This window comes from Aspergillus fumigatus, chromosome 2 (assembly GCF_000002655.1).
Source record: "Aspergillus fumigatus Af293 chromosome 2, whole genome shotgun sequence".
In the NCBI taxonomy this organism is placed as follows: Eukaryota; Fungi; Ascomycota; class Eurotiomycetes; order Eurotiales; family Aspergillaceae; genus Aspergillus; species Aspergillus fumigatus.
In genome coordinates this window covers 137212-156722 of record NC_007195.1, presented here as the reverse complement: position 1 = coordinate 156722, position 19511 = coordinate 137212, and the positions used below count along the sequence as shown (strand labels likewise).

At 52.4% G+C, this 19511-nt stretch overlaps 8 protein-coding genes and 1 non-coding gene across 9 annotated transcripts; 6 read left to right on the top strand and 3 right to left on the bottom strand.

Annotated features, from left to right (window-relative positions):
- Nucleotides 1–39: 39 nt before the first annotated feature.
- On the bottom strand, nucleotides 40–1036 carry AFUA_2G00700 (uncharacterized protein; the record flags this gene model as incomplete). Its single annotated transcript, XM_744114.2, has 2 exons — nucleotides 605–1036; nucleotides 40–196 (listed from the first exon to the last, which is right to left on the bottom strand). The coding sequence occupies exons 1-2, from the start codon at nucleotides 733–735 to the stop codon at nucleotides 40–42; spliced, it is 288 nt and encodes a 95-aa protein (XP_749207.1). The 5' UTR covers nucleotides 736–1036.
- A 542-nt stretch (nucleotides 1037–1578) lies between these two features.
- On the top strand, nucleotides 1579–3638 carry AFUA_2G00690 (putative glucan 1,4-alpha-glucosidase; the record flags this gene model as incomplete). Its single annotated transcript, XM_744113.1, has 4 exons — nucleotides 1579–1804; nucleotides 1855–2138; nucleotides 2185–2281; nucleotides 2350–3638. The coding sequence occupies 4 exons, from the start codon at nucleotides 1579–1581 to the stop codon at nucleotides 3636–3638; spliced, it is 1896 nt and encodes a 631-aa protein (XP_749206.1).
- A 452-nt stretch (nucleotides 3639–4090) lies between these two features.
- Nucleotides 4091–5311, top strand: AFUA_2G00680 (putative glycosyl hydrolase; the record flags this gene model as incomplete). The annotated part of the gene is made up of 3 exons (XM_744112.1): nucleotides 4091–4561; nucleotides 4610–4860; nucleotides 4906–5311. The coding sequence occupies 3 exons, from the start codon at nucleotides 4091–4093 to the stop codon at nucleotides 5309–5311; spliced, it is 1128 nt and encodes a 375-aa protein (XP_749205.1).
- Nucleotides 5312–6045: 734 nt separating this feature from the next.
- On the bottom strand, nucleotides 6046–7289 carry AFUA_2G00670 (putative protein kinase; the record flags this gene model as incomplete). Its single annotated transcript, XM_744111.1, has 3 exons — nucleotides 6046–6441; nucleotides 6489–6957; nucleotides 7057–7289. 3 exons carry the CDS (start codon nucleotides 7287–7289, stop codon nucleotides 6046–6048), a joined length of 1098 nt encoding a protein of 365 aa, XP_749204.1.
- Nucleotides 7290–8131: 842 nt separating this feature from the next.
- On the top strand, nucleotides 8132–12474 carry tcsB (putative sensor histidine kinase/response regulator TcsB/Sln1). Its single transcript, XM_001481590.2, has 7 exons — nucleotides 8132–8426; nucleotides 8478–8512; nucleotides 8579–9148; nucleotides 9203–11443; nucleotides 11491–11614; nucleotides 11662–11801; nucleotides 11848–12474. Exons 1-7 carry the CDS (start codon nucleotides 8343–8345, stop codon nucleotides 11942–11944), a joined length of 3291 nt encoding a protein of 1096 aa, XP_001481640.1. The 5' UTR covers nucleotides 8132–8342; the 3' UTR covers nucleotides 11945–12474.
- Nucleotides 12475–12548: 74 nt separating this feature from the next.
- AFUA_2G00656 (uncharacterized protein) lies at nucleotides 12549–13049 on the top strand (the record flags this gene model as incomplete). The annotated part of the gene is made up of 1 exon (XM_001481589.1): nucleotides 12549–13049. The coding sequence occupies one exon, from the start codon at nucleotides 12549–12551 to the stop codon at nucleotides 13047–13049; it is 501 nt and encodes a 166-aa protein (XP_001481639.1).
- Nucleotides 13050–13694: 645 nt separating this feature from the next.
- tT(AGU)1 lies at nucleotides 13695–13767 on the top strand. Its single transcript has one exon. It is a non-coding gene (tRNA).
- A 335-nt stretch (nucleotides 13768–14102) lies between these two features.
- Nucleotides 14103–15685, bottom strand: AFUA_2G00650 (glycoside hydrolase family 43 protein; the record flags this gene model as incomplete). Its single annotated transcript, XM_744109.1, has 3 exons — nucleotides 14103–14603; nucleotides 14692–14892; nucleotides 14939–15685. The coding sequence occupies 3 exons, from the start codon at nucleotides 15683–15685 to the stop codon at nucleotides 14103–14105; spliced, it is 1449 nt and encodes a 482-aa protein (XP_749202.1).
- A 1536-nt stretch (nucleotides 15686–17221) lies between these two features.
- Nucleotides 17222–19465, top strand: AFUA_2G00640 (beta-N-acetylhexosaminidase; the record flags this gene model as incomplete). Its single annotated transcript, XM_744108.1, has 1 exon — nucleotides 17222–19465. The coding sequence occupies one exon, from the start codon at nucleotides 17222–17224 to the stop codon at nucleotides 19463–19465; it is 2244 nt and encodes a 747-aa protein (XP_749201.1).
- Nucleotides 19466–19511: the final 46 nt, after the last annotated feature.

Genomic DNA, 19511 nt, shown 5'->3' with positions numbered 1-19511 from the left:
ATACCTTCGCTACAACTGATGGGCAACTGTAACTCCTTCCTAATACGCTACGGAAGCCCAGTCCTGGGCATTCAGCTGACGATCATCCCATCGCGTGGACTGACGAATATCTCCATTGCCCTGACTGCCGTCGGGCGTGATGACGCGTGTTTCGACTCCCGCACCGATTGAGTTTGGCAATGCCGGATCTAAAGCCCTATGTTCACAGTAATAGGTTGCTGAGCCCGGCTCTAGGCAGGTAACTATGAGCCGGATCACGCGGGATGCCATTAGTGAGCTCGGCAGTTGTGCAGAAGAGACGCCCGTCATCCGTCTGAAGGCTGCATACCACATGTTAGTGTAGTATCAAAGGGCTGATTCGTGGAATCGGCAGAGCAATTGTCGGCGAGCGGAGCCCCACACCAGCTAAGCATGTATTAATGAGTAAAAAGGGTCAGTGAGCAGTCTCTCCACATTCGGATGGAGGGATACTAGGATCAACATGGCCTCATCCTTGCACATGAAGAGGCTGCAGCCAATCCGCTCGTAGTTGTGGTGATGTAGAAGCCCTACCTCGACTTTCTTCGGATGATAGAACACTCAACCGGTTCGCTTGCCACCGGACTTAGACAACTTGGATGAAGAATGCCAGTCGGACGCTGACACGGCGCTGAGATCCGACATCCAAGTGTCCATGCCCAACCGAAGCAGGGGGCGGCGCAATTGCGGGGAGGCTTCATATCGACGGTTTCTCATTTTCCTTCAGGCTTGATCCAAATTGGCAACACGTCCGGCGCTATAGTAGATGCCCTGAATTACGGTCTCACCACTCTAAGCAGCGCCTGTTTCCGTGGGCCGACTTGCCCGATCCATTGACAATCCTGTACTCCGTAGTCTAGCACCGTGTACATATTGCCGATTCCCCCACAAACCAAGTTGGGGTGAATATGGGCTGATGAGAGATCGGAGGTCCGTCTGAGGGCGGGTGTTAGGCATGAAATGAGCCATTTCACCCGGCAGCATTAGCTTCGGATAGAACGACCAGTCGGAGCAGCGGAGTGATCCCTAAATTTCCGTGAAGGAGTTGCCTGGTGCTGCTATCCTGTTGCCATTCGACCTCCAATGTCTCCCCCAGGATTTCAGACCTATCGAGATCCACGGAAATCTCCGTCTCGACACGGATCAAACTCATTATCACATGCGGGATCCATGCCCTCCCGTTGCAGGTGGACCCCGTGGGGAACCTGGCCATCTTTTGCATGCCATCTCGAGGCGTTATCCTGCTCTTGAGGAATACGCATACGCAGAAATCGGAAACTCACTTGACCGAGAAGATGGGTTCATTCCCTTAGTCCAATTAGATCTTGAGAATGCTACGAAGATAGTCCAGCAGAGCATACCAAAAATTCACTCACCGGGAATACATTCGAGACACACGACGACGACGGCGACAAGACATGGGCAGTCAACATCTATAAGAAGAGGGATCACACCCCCAAGTTGCCCCTTGCGTCAGGATTCAGAACGATCAATCTCATTCCGTCCCCTTCTTCCTCCTTTCGTCTCATCCTGTGTTTGCAAACCGTCTGTAACCGAGCTATGCCTCGCCTTTCCTACGCGCTCTGTGCGCTGTCTCTCGGGCATGCTGCTATTGCAGCTCCTCAGTTATCCGCTCGTGCTACCGGCAGCTTGGACTCCTGGTTGGGTACTGAGACCACCGTTGCGCTCAATGGTATTCTGGCCAACATCGGTGCCGACGGTGCTTATGCGAAGAGCGCTAAGCCTGGCATAATCATTGCCAGTCCGAGCACCAGCGAACCAGACTGTGAGAACCTTCCTGAACTGGCCCTGTCCGGCAGTCATTGACCTCGGTAGACTACTATACCTGGACGAGAGATGCTGCTCTCGTCACGAAAGTCCTGGTCGACCTCTTCCGCAACGGCAACCTGGGTCTGCAGAAAGTCATTACCGAATACGTCAACTCTCAGGCGTACTTGCAGACCGTGTCTAATCCGTCGGGTGGTCTTGCGAGCGGAGGTCTCGCGGAGCCTAAGTACAACGTCGACATGACGGCCTTTACCGGAGCCTGGGGTCGTCCTCAGCGTGATGGTCCGGCTCTGCGGGCCACCGCCCTCATCGACTTTGGCAACTGGCTGATTGTATGTTCTCCATACGAGCCCCAGGAAGCGTTGCTGACGTCTACAGGACAACGGCTACTCCAGCTATGCTGTCAACAACATCTGGCCCATTGTGCGCAACGACTTGTCCTACGTTTCTCAGTACTGGAGCCAGAGTGGCTTTGGTGAGTCCCGACTCTCTGGAAGTTTACAACGTGCATCGATTACTGACAATTGAGATTCTACGTGACAGATCTCTGGGAAGAAGTCAACTCCATGTCCTTCTTCACCGTCGCTGTCCAGCACCGTGCCCTCGTGGAGGGAAGCACGTTCGCTAAACGGGTGGGAGCGTCGTGCTCGTGGTGTGACTCGCAGGCCCCCCAGATCCTCTGCTACATGCAGAGTTTCTGGACTGGCTCGTATATCAACGCCAACACCGGTGGTGGCCGGTCCGGCAAGGATGCCAACACCGTCCTCGCCAGCATCCATACCTTCGACCCCGAAGCCGGCTGCGACGATACTACTTTCCAGCCCTGCTCTCCTCGGGCCCTTGCCAACCACAAGGTGTACACCGATTCGTTCCGCTCGGTCTACGCGATCAACTCCGGCATCCCACAGGGCGCTGCCGTTTCCGCTGGCCGCTACCCCGAGGACGTCTACTACAACGGCAACCCTTGGTTCCTCACCACCCTCGCCGCTGCCGAGCAGCTCTACGACGCTATCTACCAGTGGAAGAAGATCGGTTCCATCAGCATCACCAGCACCTCCCTCGCCTTCTTCAAGGACATCTACAGCTCCGCCGCGGTCGGCACCTACGCCTCTAGCACCTCCACCTTCACGGACATCATCAACGCGGTCAAGACCTACGCAGACGGCTACGTGAGCATCGTCCAGGCACACGCCATGAACAACGGCTCCCTTTCGGAGCAATTCGACAAGTCCTCTGGGCTGTCCCTCTCCGCCCGCGATCTGACCTGGTCCTACGCCGCTTTCCTCACCGCCAACATGCGTCGTAACGGCGTGGTGCCTGCCCCCTGGGGCGCCGCCTCCGCCAACTCCGTCCCCTCGTCTTGCTCCATGGGCTCGGCCACGGGCACCTACAGCACCGCGACAGCCACCTCCTGGCCCAGCACGCTGACCAGCGGCTCGCCAGGCAGCACCACCACCGTGGGCACCACGACCAGTACCACCTCTGGCACCGCCGCCGAGACCGCCTGTGCGACCCCTACCGCCGTGGCCGTCACCTTTAACGAGATCGCCACCACCACCTACGGCGAGAATGTTTACATTGTTGGGTCCATCTCCGAGCTCGGGAACTGGGATACCAGCAAAGCAGTGGCCCTGAGTGCGTCCAAGTATACCTCCAGCAATAACCTCTGGTACGTGTCCGTCACCCTGCCGGCTGGCACGACATTCGAGTACAAGTATATCCGCAAGGAAAGCGATGGCTCGATCGTGTGGGAGAGTGACCCCAACCGCTCGTATACGGTGCCGGCAGCTTGTGGAGTGTCTACTGCGACCGAGAATGATACTTGGCAGTGATTGCCGAAGCTGAGTGTATATGACTCGAGGCTGGGTAGGTCAGAGATATGACTATATTTCAGATATAATAGTATGACTGGTTATTGAACGGTGACATGTAACTTCAAATTATCACGTCGGTCCGTAGTTGGGTTCCAAATCCAATATACAATGTGACAGGACACATCCCCGTCGGACCTGCATGACCCCTGCAGGTCCCGGCCGTCGATCAAGTTTCGAGTCCATGACCAGTCATATCTGCTAGACTATAATCCGCCGAGTAACGCAGATCACAGTGCGTCATGGCACATATCTTTCCAGAAAAGAATGTCCCCATCCCTGGCATGTATCCGTGGTGCATTCCGACCCCTTTTTGCGCAGTGACACATCATCTGCATTTCGAGTAGTATACTTAAAAGACGAAGCTCTCCCCTGCAAATCCACGATGACACACACACACACACACACACAAAATGCGCGCCGGATTCGTCTTTCCAATCCTCGCGCCCTCGGTCGCGGCTATAACGCCGACAGCACGCGCGGAAACGGCCCTCGAAGCGCTGCAGACCTGGTACAACACCACCAGCGGCATCTGGAATACCTGCGGCTGGTGGAACGGGGCCAGCTGTATGACCGTTGTTGCGGACCTGGCGGACGTGGACGACGCGGTGCGCGAGGTTGCGGTCGGGGTCTTTGAGAATACGTTTTCGGTGGCCCCGAGATCGAACCCCGCGCCGGGACGCGGGAATGACACGTACAACGGGGTGATTAAGCATCATCGCCCGCAGCCGGTGAGTCGGCGGCGCGCAGGGGTTGATGTTTCGCAGTGGCTGGATGGCGCGTACGACGACGATGCCTGGTGGGCGTTGGCGTGGATCGCGGCGTTCGATGTCACTGGCAGACCGGAGTATCTTGATCTTGCGGAGGGAGTGTTCGACGAATTGGTGGGTTGCTCGATGGTCTGTGGAATGCCATTTAATGACAGGGTTTAGAGTAAGGTGTGGCCGTCGAGATGCGGGGGAGGCATCTACTGGGACTACACGCATACATACGTCAACGCGATTGCAAACGAGCTGTTTCTCTCGCTCGCAGCACACCTGGCGAATCGCGCTTCGGACAAGGAGTATTATGTTGACTGGGCTCAACGCGAGTGGGACTGGTTCCAAGGCAGCGGGATGATCAACGCGAACCACACCATCAACGACGGGCTGACAGAAAGCTGCGAGAATAATGGACAAACCACGTAGGGTCAATCTCCGCCATCGAAAATCAAGCGCTGACCAGATAGTTGGACCTATAATCAAGGAGTCATCCTTGGCGGACTAGCCGAGTTATACCGCGCCTCTCCTAACGCAACATTCCTGGAGTCAGCAGGGGAGATTGCTAGAGCGGCTATTGCGGCGCTGAGTGACTCGGATGGGGTGATGCACGAGCCCTGCGAGCCTAGCAGCTGTACAGGCGATAGTACGCAGTTCAAGGGCATCTTCATCCGCAACCTGCGCTTGCTGCACAGCGTGGCCCCAGACGAGGAGTACTCGCGGGTGATTACAGCGTCAGCGGATAGTATCTGGGTGAATGATCGCGATGCGAACAATCAGATGGGGGTCAATTGGGCTGGTCCTATTGAGCGGGTGGATGCTTCCTCTCATAGTTCGGCTACGGATGCGTTGGTTGCTGCCATTGGATTGTCGTAGCCCGTCTGGTGGAGACCATGGGATAGACAGAGATGCTTTGAATAATGAGGGTGAGATTCATGTGGTGTCTGATGGACAGCGAGCCCAAATACTGCATCTGCTCATGTTGTTCTGTATTGTGCCATCACTGTCGAATACAGCCAGAGTATTCATGGCGTGTAAGTTCTATACTCAAGATAGATCAGTAGACTTACATGGATGACTCTTGTTATGCGAAAGATATACACGGTGAGTAGCCCAGGTCTACAGTGTACTATTCTAGATGTAGATGGACATGAGAAGCATCTGGATAGTGTCCCAAAAAGCACGTGATTAGAATTAGTCATGTTGATGCCTGATTGGAGGGCCTGACAGCCTGAGGCAGTGGATCGGCCCGTAGCCATAGGAAGAATAGAAGATTACTTGCAGAGCAACATGGGTCACGACCAGTCCAGGCCCGGGGAGGCGTTTTCTCTCGGCAATTATTCGCTCCACCTAATCCGCTGTAATGCCTGCTTCCAAGGCACAGTCAGTCAGTGGGAATCCACACCTGCCCTGTCGTCCAGGTTACAGGTGACACCCCTCAGAGGAGTTCGGGTGTCCTTATTAATTAGAACTCGTTAGTTAGAAAGGTCGTTGGTTAATACTTCCTTTCAATCTACTGGGATAGTTGCAGGGGAGATTGAATAAGCCCAAGAAATGGTTATGTCATAAGCCAGAACAGAGTTTTTCAAATCCAGATTTGAAACCCGTGACTACGAATTACGCCAAGGATCCTTCAATAGCTCCTTTGCTGTCTTTCTTGTCTCAGGGGTCCATTGCAACATCGATCGTGTGAATTGCAGGAAAGATTGTTGGCCGTTCCCGTTGAGTTTCTCCTCTAATCTCTCAAGGGAAGTATTCGGAATGGTGACACCGCCCTCGCCGAGCCATTCGCCTATGAAATCATTAGCTTGATCAGCTAAAGAAGAAAGTGAGAAGGACCTTTCTCTGAAAATACATTGCGAGTTTCCTGGCTTCGCTGGATGAAGGACAACGGTGGCAGCCCAAGAACAGCCACCATCTCCGTCCGCTACGTGGTGGGACGGCGAGTATTCCTGGTCTTCATCAAGCGCACTGAATAAAGGTCTCCCTTCGAAAATATCCCACGCCTGCGGGAAGTCAGTGACCATATTTCATCGGTTGTATATCTGCTTACCATGACTCCAAGGTTCCAGATATCGGCACTATGGCCCCATCCCATGTCAAAAAGTACCTCAGGGGCTCTATAAATTTCGGGTTGGATCAATCCCGTGTGAGCACGTCCGATCCTGGCCAGTCCAAGGTCACATAGGACTGGCTGACCCCATAGATCGTCATGAGGTAGGCGCAGTCTTCGCGAAGTGTATATTGTGCGGTTCTTACCCACGACTTTCTCTGGACTTGGGCTTTGCTGCTCGGCTTTCTCGAAGTCTTCTAATATCGATTCATCATCAATGCGAAGCATGATGTTCGTCGCTTTGATGTCTGTAACACCATCAGTCATTTCCAACAAATATTCCCGCCTATCAGCTGTTGCGGGGGACATACCGGTATGAACAACATTCCCTTCTCTATGAAGGAAATCAAGAGCCTGTAGGATACATAGCAAGGTTTCCTTGAACAAAGACTCGCTAAACCTCCGGTCCCTAGAACGCATTCGCAGCTCATGTAAGGACATATGCATTGGTGGATGCACCACACATCGGTGGATGCCGTCCGGACCTACAAGGTCGAAAGTACCTTACAAGCCGCGAATATAGGCACTTCCGATATGGGACGATTTCAGACGGCTCAAGTGTTTATAGATGCCCAACTCTCCAGATAGGGCTTGCTCCTGATGATTACTGGCCAAGACTTTAACAGCTACGTATTTTTGTTCACTTGCGAGATCCAGGTTAGTACTGGTCATCATCTCGAAAAGAAAAAGCCAAAGCACACCCCTTCTCATGACATAGCCATACAGTAGAATAAGCGCCATAGCCAAGCTTTCCCACAACCCGGTATTTCGAATTCAGTAATTCGCCGATATGCACGGGATAGAATTGCTCTGGCCTATAGAACGGGAGCCTCTCTTCTTCCCAGACTTCAGATTGAACGCTTGGCGCTTGAGAACACATTGCACGCTTGCAACGGAATATTGCTGCGTGTAAGATGGATTTATCAAGCTTGATCAGGGACAGCCCATTTCTTAGCGCAGAGGAGTACTTTATTATCATCAAGCCGACTTTGTATATCTTTATGAAAGTGAAAGTTGAAGGACGGCTTTATAAGAAACCCAAGGGGCGGAGGTGAAGGGACATTAACGGATAGGCAAGACCGAAATTGCGAAAGTTTGCTGCATCCCATATCGCACGTACAAGAAGGCTCTGATTGGCTGCTGGTATCTGCCAGGCACTCGATGAGAGAAGCAGGGCCATTTCTAGGAGGGTGCTCGTCTCTGAATGTCCATTCTTCCCCGACCGACTTGATTGAGAGGCGGTAGTCGTGCGACAAGCCGAGTCGGAAGACCATCAGCCAATGCCTACCCCAAGCATAGGACTTGGTAGGTCATCAGAATGCATTCTGACGCCCCCAAGCGTCCGTCGACCACTTGCTTAAACAACCGACCGATGCCGCCAAGAGGCCTCCCCTAGCAGCAGCCACCGTAGCCTCGGTCATTTTGTCGGGTCATCCTCGCGTCCTTCTCGAATCTGATAACAGATGCTGGTATCACCTGTAGCCATCCTGTTGTTGTCCCTTGGTCAGTGACCAGCTCATCTCAGTCCAGCATTACTCGGTACGGAGTACATACTATGTACTATTTACCTCAAATCAGGATCCGTGATCCGCGATCCCGAAAGATGGACTAAAACAAACCTGATTGTGGGATGATTCTGGACTGGGCTAGCGGATTCTCGGCCCTCGTTCTTCTTGGTTCCAGACTCGGTTGCAACAGAGTCATCGCTAATCCCTTTTCATCTTCTTTCTCATCTCTTTCTCCTCTATCCCCCTTTCCAGCATCAAAACGATGAGCTGAGCCGGCCTTCTCTGGATGCGCATTCCAATTGCTGTGCAGCTCGGCCTGCTGGTCCTTGTGACCGCCCTAGTGGGCCTGGCCGTGCTGTCCATCGCTACGGTGAGCGCTCCGGTCGCCGATCATTCTTCAGGACGAGGCTAATCGTCGCAGTGGGTTAACAACTACAATTTTGTGGTCGATGTCCAGTAAGATGATCGCTGCCTTCACTCGCCTTCCTTGTGCATTTTCCACTGAGTACATTTACCCTCCAGATCCGATGGACTCGAGCTGGTCGCGAAGATCAAGGCACGCCAGATCGCTTCCAATCTCCAACTTCTCGAATCGACGTGCAAAACCATCGTTACTCGCCTGCTGATCCAGGGTGCTCTCGGTCGGTTTTACAATGGGAACTCGAGTGATTCGAACTGGACCTCGTCCGTCACGGATGTGCAGTCCGCCCTCGGCAGTAACAATTATATGGACCTGTATCAAGTCATTATTTTCTCTCGAAATGGCCAAGGCGATCGACACGGATTGCTCAATGTCACTGCCAAAGATATTGCCGAGATCGCTCTTCCCTACACTCACCCGGACGGCACTGCTGTCATGCTCGGAGAGGAAGGTCTCGGTTACCCTCCCGCGCTCTACCCGAATCTGACATATGTCGCGGCCTCCGACGGCTCCTCCACAACCGATGTGTACGCCTTCTCGGACTACAAGCTGGGACTTGACACTGCGCTTCTTCTTGGACCGCTGCCGATCAACAGCTCCTTTTCCCTGATTTCAGTCACAGTGCCCATCATCAACAATACTTCCGCCACTGACATTCTTGGATACATGACGTAGGCAGTCCTGGAATAGAGAGATACTGGGTATCCCCTGCTGACTGCATACAGTGTCGTCGCTAGTGCCGCCAATTTGCAGGCCACGATCAACTCCCGCGATGGCTTGGGCCAAACTGCCCAGATTCTCCTGCTCGGTCCTTCCCGCTTAGACAATCAGTTTGCCCGGGACGCCTACGCGGCCACAGCGACCTCGGCCCCGGACGTGGAAAGACTCTCGCACGCCGAGGTCCACTACGTGTTCGAGCCTACTCCACTTCCCGGTCAGAGCAGCAGGCACGGCGGCAACTTGAGCATGAGTAGCTTTGCCCTGTCTAGATATCCGCTGGCATGGAAGCTCATGTCAAAACCGTGGGCGGAGTCCAACGACTCGATCAGCGATCTATCAACCAGAAACGAACACGGATATCAGGTTGCGGTCGGCGCGATTCGGCCCAAGACGTCGATGGCACAGTGGATCCTGTTGGTCGAACAGACGCAGGCGGAGGCCTTCGCCCCGATCAACAAGCTCAGGAAAATCATTCTGGCATGCGTCTTTGGGACTATAGGGTTCATTATCCTGATCGTTCCTCCGCTCACCCATCTGGCCGTGGCCCCGATTCGCCGGTTGAGCGAGGCCACGCGCAAGTCGATCGAGCCCCCGTCCCAGCCTCCGCATGATTGCCCTCCCTCCAGCGGACCGTACATTGTAGGAACCGCCGAGGCGGAGACGGAGCCCCGTGCCTTTGGCGACCACATGGATGAGAAGGGTCTCGTAGCCTGGGTGAAACATTTCCGACGACGGGACCGGCCCCACAGCACACACAGCAATGGCAGTCGCAACCACGCCGGAGCGTTCCAGATTCCGGGCCGAGTGAAGGAGCGCAAGCATCTCATCACAGACGAACTGACGGAGCTGACGAGCACTTTCAACGAGATGTCCGACGAGCTTTCCATCCATTACCATCGGCTTGAAGAACGAGTGGCGGAACGAACTCGCGAGCTGGAAGCCGCCAAGTTGGCCGCGGAGACTGCGAACGAGAGCAAGACGTTGTTCATCGCCAATATCTCACACGAGCTCAAGACTCCGCTGAATGGCATCTTGGGCATGTGTACAGTGTGTATGGGCGAAGACGATCTTCCAAGGATCAAGAAGTCGTTGCAGGTCGTTTACAAGTCGGGGGATCTTTTACTGCATCTTTTGAACGACTTGTTGACCTTTAGTAAGAACCAAATCGATCAAGCAATTCGGCTAGAAGAGCGGGAATTCAGATTGTCAGACATCCGGTCTCAGCTGGCGGTCATTTTCCAGAATCAGGTGCAGGAGAAACACATCGACTTCAATGTCAACTTTGTCAGCAATGATACCCTCCCGCCACAGGCCGATGGCTTCCAGGAAAAGACGTCCCTACCGGCTGCCCCCGCGCTTGGCCCACCAGGCACTGGCCGATTGAGGGACATGGTATTATGGGGTGATCAACATCGCATCCTTCAGGTTTTGATCAACCTGGTCAGCAACAGTCTTAAATTCACGCCCGAGCATGGCAAGGTCGAGGTCCGCATCAAATGCGTCCGGGAAGCGGAAACCCCCGGCAGTCCCAGAACCTCCTTGCAGGACTCTCGACGCAATTCGCGACTGCGATCCCAACCACCCTCGCATGACAGTTCTCAGCCCCGTGACCCCGTGGACGGCCTCGTTCAGGAAGAATATCACACCCCCGTGCTTTCGCAGTTACGAACGCTGATCTTCCAGTTTGAGGTCGAGGATAATGGTCCCGGTGTTGCCCCGCATTTACAGAAACGCGTCTTCGAGCCCTTTGTGCAGGGCGATCTCGGACTGAATCGAAAGTATGGAGGTACCGGGTTGGGGCTCAGTATCTGCGCCCAGTTGTCTCGCTTGATGAATGGCAAGATCACTCTTGAAAGCGAGCCGGGCAAAGGCGCCTTGTTCACTGTGGAGATTCCGTTGAAATTTGTCAAGGAAGCAGCGCCGAGCACCCCCAGTTCCAGTGCAGCTGGATCACGCACACCTAGCGTTTTCTCGCTTGACGATCTTCCCGGTCTCGCGCGACCGCCGTCGAACAATGGCTCTGTCCGCAGCGATCCGTTGACCAACTTCGAGAAGCAGGATCTGCAACCTCGGCTTGTTGGACTCAGTCAGCCTTTCTTTACCCCTACACCGTCATCCCCCGCACCGTCGACTCCCAGAGCTACTCCGGCCGATGGAGCCAAGCCAGAAGTGAAAGATAACACGTCTGGCAAGGTGCGCGTATTGGTAGCTGAGGACAACGTAGTGAACCAGGAGGTGGTCCTTCGGTATGGTCATCCGCTGGATCTTCCAAGACAATGCTAACACCTTGCAGCATGCTTCGGTTAGAAGAAGTATATGATGTAACGGTCGTCAAAGACGGCCAAGAAGCCTACGACACTGTCAAGGCGAATATGGAAGAGGGCAAAGTATTTGACGTGATCTTCATGGACATTCAGGTATATGCAACCGTCACTATGTAGGAGAGCACAGCTGATACAGGCAGATGCCCAACCTCGACGGCCTAGAGAGCACCCGTCTCATCCGGGGCATGGGCTACTCGGCGCCGATCGTTGCCCTCAGCGCTTTCTCGGAAGAGAGTAATATCAAAGACTGCATGGACTCGGGCATGGACATGTTCATCAGGTATGTCTACCGCATCTCGGCGAAAATGCTATACTAATGGAGACAGTAAACCCATCCGACGTCCTGCTTTGAAACAAGTTTTGAACCGATCCCGGAAGAGCCGGAGAATGCGCAAGATTCATAGCCCTGGCCGAAGCCAGTAGCGGCTACTACCTTCAGGCGTAAATAATAGTCCGTCATGAAGATTTAGATGTAGAGTTCATCTATCTTTGTTATAGCTGGTCGATTGGAAACTATCAACAATGAGAATCAGGAATCTATGCAGAGGCTCTCAGCCGTACTCGCCCATGTGGCTTTCTCATTCAAGTATCTTGTAATGCGAGCAGAAAGTCGGTAAGTCTTCAAGGAATAGCACTACGCTCGAAACCCCTGGTCTACCTCTCTGGTTTAAGGCCTGACGCTGAAACCAGGCGACAAAGACCGTTCATCACGACATTCCTGAAATTAAATCAGTGCTCCGGCGAGTTTCACTTATATCCAGACATCGTTGTGCCCTACAGAGACATCATTTATTGCTCTGTGCCTCTTTCACAAGCATCTTTGGGAGACGTGTCTTACCGTGACAAAGGATATCTCAAACTAGTCTTGCACAAAGCCATTGTCTTTGCCATGTTCAACGAATAGTGTCTTAAATGTGTCATAGTTTGGAATATAAATACCACGCTTCTTGCAGAAGAAAACCAGTTTACCAAGTCTTTCTATTCTCCCTACCTACTCCATCGACTCTATAGCATCTGCCATATCAAAATGAGCAATTTCAACCACGCACCAAACTACAACCCCAACAGCCTACCCACCATCAACAACGGTATGGACGAAAGCTTCTACACCAACATGGACCACACCATGAATAACGCCCACAATCTAGGAATGCATTACCTGGCCGCAGCCCCTCCCACAAACACCAGCCACACGGCCATCGACCACCCCCTCTACACTTCCTTCAACTACTGCATGGTCTTCTCCAATGTCCCCGACCAGCCCTGGCCATCCTACAACCTCCTCCAACAATGCCTCGACAAGGTTCGCGCCCGCGATGCAAAAGTCTACTCCTCCATTGATGCAATCCTGCGCTACGACGGTGCCAAAACGGGGGATTTGATTCTCTCGTTCACGGCTGCGGCCTTGACGGACGGGGTTATCTGGACGAGTGCCGAGGGGGTTATTCTCCGTCAGATGAGAAATTGGGATAGGGATAGCAGGATGGAAGGGTGGACGCTTGTGGGGGAGTTTGGGCTCGCGCAGTGAGTTTCGTTTCTCATTTTCCTCTTTTTGACTCTTGAAGTCTGGTTTGGTTTGGTTTTTGGACTGGATGTGTGGTGAGGACTGATTGCAAGTGCTTACTGTTACAGGAACTGGAGGAGAAAGCTGCCAGGCAAGGGGTTCGATTGCATGTCTGAATGTGAGTTGAACTATCGAGCTGCTCTGCTGAGGATAGTGCTCATCATAACCTGCAGGATCGACATCATGCAATCCGAATAAGGAAGTGATTCCTCGGCATGTCTTGTAAGTGCACCCTTCAGGAGTCGTAGAATGATAATTGACAAAGAGAAGCGCTGAGAACCAAAACACTTGAAGTCTGAGGACTTTAACATATCCTAGATGGCGCTGAGAGTGGCCGAAGTGAGTAGAATTTTCAACAAACCGTGCATCGTCCAGATGACACAGAAGGGTCTTACACTTTCCTTCTCTTGATGCAGAACCACTTTTTCTGATTTAAATGCTGGATACTCTCACTGATGACTTACTGGCGACTAAATAACTGGAAAGTGTTGAAGACGGATTTGCAGTTGATGAAATTCTGCGTCTCCTGTGGTGCAGACAACACATTAACTATCAAGGTATTTCTGTCTGGGTTCTGTATTGCAAAATAAAGCAATGACCAACCAATCAGCTCGCATAGCTCAGTTGGTAGAGCGCATGACTAGTAATCATGAGGTCAGCGGTTCAAATCCGCTTGTGAGCATTTTTTTGTCTCTTTTCCTTGCACTTGGTTGCTCCATTCGGTCAGTTCGAATCCGAGTGCGAGTGATTTTTACCCTCATCTTTCATCAATAATAATGATTGTACTTTGATCATCAAGTCAAGCTACTTTGCAGTCGTTGTGATACATGATGCACCTGAGACTTTGGTTGAGTCAATTTTGCGCTTTAAAGGATCAATCATGCCAGAATCTAATTCATCCTGTGCAGACGATGATGATATGTGTCCATGCATTTCCCACAGAGGACTCATCGCGGACAATATAGAGCTGGGTCTAACATCATTGACGAACCCATGCCGTAATGTCTCCACTGGTTACTAGCCTAGCGCAGCCAAGGCATCGTACTGCTGCTTGGTCACGGACAGCACCGAGCCATGTCTCAATGCCCCCAGATTACCACCCGAAGCAGGCGTAAACGTTCCCGAAGTCACATCCGTCGACACCCATGGCGACAAACCAGTGACGCTGCCGACCTTATCGCAAAGCAGATACGCCTTGCCGGGTTGCACATTGTCCCAGAAGGGATACGGACCTTCAAAGTGTGTGCTGTCCTGGATGGTGCCTGAAGGGGTGACCCAGTCACCGAACAGTCCGTTGCGGCTCACTTCGACCACGGGGCCGGAAACCTTGCCGCTGACGTAGAAGCGGACGAAGGTGTTGTCGTCGACGCGGAGGATGCTGAGGTCGATGATCGTGCTCGTCTCGTGGTCAATGTAGGTCTGCGGCTTGGTGAAGGTCTTGAAGTCACTGGTGTGAGCGTAGCGGATGATATCCGTGGTGGTGGGATTGCCAGTGTGGTTAGGATCGTTTGCCGCGTACTGTCGCTGGTCAGCCAGTCAAGTCATGGTATATGGCTAGGGGTACTTACGAATCTGGATGCCCAGTGCACCAGGTACTTTCCTGTACGCTGTTAGTCATGTTCAATTGACCGGATGCACACTGCGACATACCGGCTTTCGGATCCCAGATTGCATCCGGCGCCCAAACCATGCCGGCAGTCTCATCCTCGACCGTCACAAGTCGCTCGTTAGTCCAATGGATCAGATCCCTGCTCTCCCAGATGAAGATGGCCCGCGATCCGGTCCGAGTTGCTTTGTCCCAGTTGGTCTAGCACAATCAGTATCTCCTGAAACCTACGGGCAAGGGAACAAACAGTGTCAATATCCAGATCCGTTCCGATCAGCCAGTACTTTCCCTTGTCGCGGCCTACGCCCTCCACGATGGAGACATCCCGGACGGCCTTTGTGCCCAGGGTCGGGGAGACGACGGGCTTCCCACCGTTGATCGGCCGGAAGTCGAGTGGATTACTATTGTTACTCAATGCGAGGTAGACGCTCTCATCTTCCGTCTTCCAGTAGAAGTCCAGGTAGCCCACTTTGGTTGGGTCAGCTGTGTGGAGATCTAGAGGGAGCGGCTGGGGGAGGGCCATGGTAGGAGTGAGGAGGGCAAGGATGCCCGCGCAGATCGTCGTGAGGCTTTTCATCTTTTCTGTGAAGCTTTGCAATTGACTGAACTGTTGTGCAGCTCTGGGTTTATATATTCGTGCCTCTACGGAACTGACTATCGAGCCATTTCCCCGGTGGTCCTTCTCCGTATCCACACTAGGAGGGCCAAACTGACGATGCCCCAGACTTGTCAATAGAATATGCAGCAATAGGATAATTCCTAGCCGCCGTAACACTTTGCCAAGCGAAGCGACAACATCAGAGTAAGACAAACAGCATCCGACTTCCCCGAGTTCTGCAGTGATTCCCGCCAAAGACAAGCTCCGGCGGAGGATCGTCGCCATTATACCCCGCATTAACATATTGTCACTGGGCCATATGATGGCTACTAGGCAGCCCATACCCATGCTACTAATAATAATGAATGGAGTACTGTCGAATCTGCAGGAGAGCATTGACGAGGCTTCTAGAGGTACCAGCTTTCAACTGACAATACAATTTGAGAGACAAACCTGCCCCAGCATTACTCAAAGTGCCTTTAGCGCCCATGGCTGGGTTCTCACGCACCTCTTGCATCTAGTTAGCAACTGTGTATCTTTACCATGGTAGGAAAGTTAGTAGAGCTTTCTAGTCGTTCGGTATATGCCCTGATAACAGCTTGCATCTCCTTAAGCATGGCAGGATATAAGTAAAGAGTGCCTTGTGCTTTCCTTTTTTACCTCTACACACAACTACCCACTTGACAGTCCACCTGAAGCAATAAAGGCAAATAATGGTAAGATAAGGTTCCATACATGAGTTTTCTCATAAGCTGGCCTTTACCTGGTGATAGATATATGTCTTCTGCACTGGGAATCATGATGCTAAGCATCTATCTTGCCGTCGTCTCTATCTTCATACCTGGTCTCCTAGCAGGTCCAGCTGTCTATCCAGGCCAACCACTTAGCTTGGAAAAGCGTCCAACTGCGCCGCCGCCTCGGACATGTACTGTCGACTGGCAATGCCGGAGAAATGAGATTTGTTGTTTTAACCCGCTAACAGGGGGAGTCTGCCTCGTTCCTGTGGTTTGTGGTATGCTATTTTCCCAGCATCTTATTCGAGGTTGCTTTAATTGCTGACTTCATAATATCTAGCGGCTCATTGACTTGGCCCCTGTCGACGTTTAACTTCTAAGAAGCATTCACTATCACTAAACTAGGGGATCCATACAGACAAGTCGAATGGCCCGCTGCGTCGATGGTATACGTTAGCCGCTGGATACACAGATACGCAGTATCGCAGATGATCCTTGCCTGTGTCTCTGACATGGTTGGCATTTGGACACTCATTGGACTAGAAACACTTGTGGATGCCATTCTGACCCTACTGTACAAATACCGCCGCACAAACTTGGGATACCCTTGCGGATGATTTGCAGTGCAGCAAGGGTAGTTCGGCGCAGGCCCAAAGGCTTGACCAGCCTTGCCACGTTCTGAAAAGAAGACTGGTCCAGTCTATGTGAGATGGGCTGATTAGTTTGCGCGACCTACTGGGCGACGACTAGTCAGGAAGAGTCATGACCGGCAACGCATTGAACGCGGCGAGCTCGCACTGATCTGTCAGCGGATTGTCTCCCAGAGCATGATACACATAGTTCGACCACGGTACAAAGCTCCACGCACGTGTGGGAATCAGCCCAGAGATCCGCTCTTCGATGTTCTTCGGTAAAAGAGTTGGCTACAGGTTTCATGGAATCGAGATTGAGCGCTTTATGCTCTTAGTCGACGCATTTATTTAATTATTTATCTATAAACTATCCTAATAGCATGTCCCTGCCAGGCAAATACAATATAGGCAAGCATCTCATAGGAAGGGAGAGCATCAATATGTTCAAACTGGGGCTGGTCTGATGCGGTGCGGGGAAAGTAAACATCAAAGTTAGCACTAAGATGTAACTATCACTCCTCAGCGTGAGAATGTATATCTGATTATCAAACAATGACAGGGTAACAATGGGATTGTTGATCTCCAGAATGCAAGGAGCCGATGTAACCTCGACAACCACAGAATGCAACCCTTGTGTATACTTATTTTGCACAGCATCAGCCATTTGCTCAGGACAGTTTCAAAATATGTATCTAAATGTCATTCTATGTTTCAGTCTAGTGACTGCTGCACTGCAGACACTTCCCCCAGTGGATCAAACAACATTAGGACCGTTGCCGGGCTTTGATGTTCACTCAGTGGAGAGAGTCGTCTATATCAAGGCCGATTTTGCTTCTCATCGGGACGAAAATGGATTGACACTGATTCCTCCATCTGCTTTGGAATTCGCAACGACATTCCTTCATGATCTACAGGAGGTGACCGCCAGCCAGTGGACACTCCGCCAGGTCAATCATTTCAGTGCAAAACAAGGCATCTTCCTTGACCGACTTGGGACAGACTGCAATCTGACCTATGAAAATGGCACGCCAACAGAGGAAGGGTATGAAGTGGAAATTCGCCCGCGACGGGTCGATATCCGGGGATCTGGGGCAAGAGGGATGTGGTGGGGAACGCGGACCATGCTGCAGAAGTTGATCCTCGCTGACGGGAAACCGCTCCCGGGTGGTCGCATTGTGGACGCACCCTCTGTTCCAACTCGAGGATACATGCTCGACGCGGGCCGTAAATGGTACTCGCCTGGCTTTCTCAAGGACCTGTGCACGTACGCCTCGTTCTTCAAGATGTCCGAGTTCCACTATCACACCAGCGACAACTACCCTCTCAATCGGGGGCATAATGAGACATGGAGCGAGGTGTACGCGCAGTTTTCACTCCACCCTGAGAGTCCTGACCTTCATGGCATCGTGCAGAGACCGAATGAGACGCTGTCTCGAGCGGACTATGAGGAGCTAGAGCAGCATTGTGCGCAGCGCGGAGTTACGGTTGTTCCTGAGATTGAAGCGCCCGGCCATTGCCTGTTTCTGACCAAATGGAAGCCAGAACTGGCGTTGGAGAAGAAAGATCTGCTGAACCTTTCTCATCCAGACGCGGTGCCGCTTGTCAAGTCCGTCTGGGGCGAATTCCTGCCATGGTTTCACACAAAGGAAGTGCATATCGGGGCGGATGAGTACGACTCGACATTGGCAGATGATTATATCAACTTTGTCAATGAGATGGCACAATTCATCCAGAAGGAGTCTGGAAAAAGGATTCGCATATGGGGTACTTATGAACCATCAGATACGCTTTCTATATCCAAAGATGTGATCGTTCAACACTGGCAATACGGGCAATCGGATCCTGTCAGCCTGGCAAATGATGGGTACATTATGATCAATTCGGAGGATCAGTGGGCGTACATGTCGCTGAAAAACGACCATATGCCCATATTTCCGGCCCCGTATCCATACTTGTTCAATACCTCGCGAGTGTTGAACTTCGCCAACATCGACGGGTGGCAGTGGACCCCAGCGCTCTTCAACCCATTCAACGTCACTGAGCAACCCAACAAACAGGCAGTCCAGGGCGCAATTCTAGTCGCATGGAATGACAACGGACCGGACGCGACAACACAGCTGGAGGCCTTCTACGCGATGCGCAATGGGATCCCGATTGTCGCCTCTCGAGCATGGACAGGCGATCGAGGCCCGCGACTGGATGAATCTAGCTTGTCTTGGTCTGCGAAACTGCTTACTGCCCGTGCGGCTGGCCAGAACCTTGACAGGAGATTTACTGGTGGGGTCAATCACAAGACGGACTCGCTTTTCAGCTGGACGTCCGGCAAACAATCAGGAGAAAGGATCCACCTCGGGTACGGCAGCAAGGGAATGAATTATACACTAGAGCTCGACGTCGCGGGGCCATTCGTGCTGTCCTCCGAGGACTGCGCTCTAAGTCTATCCGCATCTGGTACTTTGGCCTTTACATCCGACGGATGGGAGTACCCGCTTCGCTCTGTCGCCGAAAACGCCGGATTCGACCCAGGGTATCCGGGACGGATTTGGACAAACGAGACATCCTCCACGCATGAACCCGTCCAAATCCCTCTCCACAGCCAGATCATTATTCGCACAGATGTCATTGGAGGGAGCAGAGTCTGGGTTGATGGGAGTTTTGTCGGGAGATTCGAAGTCTTTGTCTTTGGGGGAAAGAACCAACTGTTTTCGTGGAGCCAGATGGCATTTGTGGCGCCACTAGAATGGATCCAAGGGGGATTACATGGACTGAGGATTGCTGAATATGATGGCAGTTATAGTTCGAGTGATTAACAAGCATTGATGGCGCGGTACTACTTTGCTGTATGCGTAATGAAGA

Coding starts and splice junctions, on each gene's coding strand:
- tcsB (XM_001481590.2), top strand. CDS start 8,343: ATGCGCATTCCAATTGCTGTGCAGCTCGGCCTGCTGGTCCTTGTGACC. Junction 8,513..8,578: donor AATTTTGTGGTCGATGTCCA/GTAAGATGATCG, acceptor TTTACCCTCCAG/ATCCGATGGACTCGAGCTGG. Junction 11,802..11,847: donor GGCATGGACATGTTCATCAG/GTATGTCTACCG, acceptor TAATGGAGACAG/TAAACCCATCCGACGTCCTG.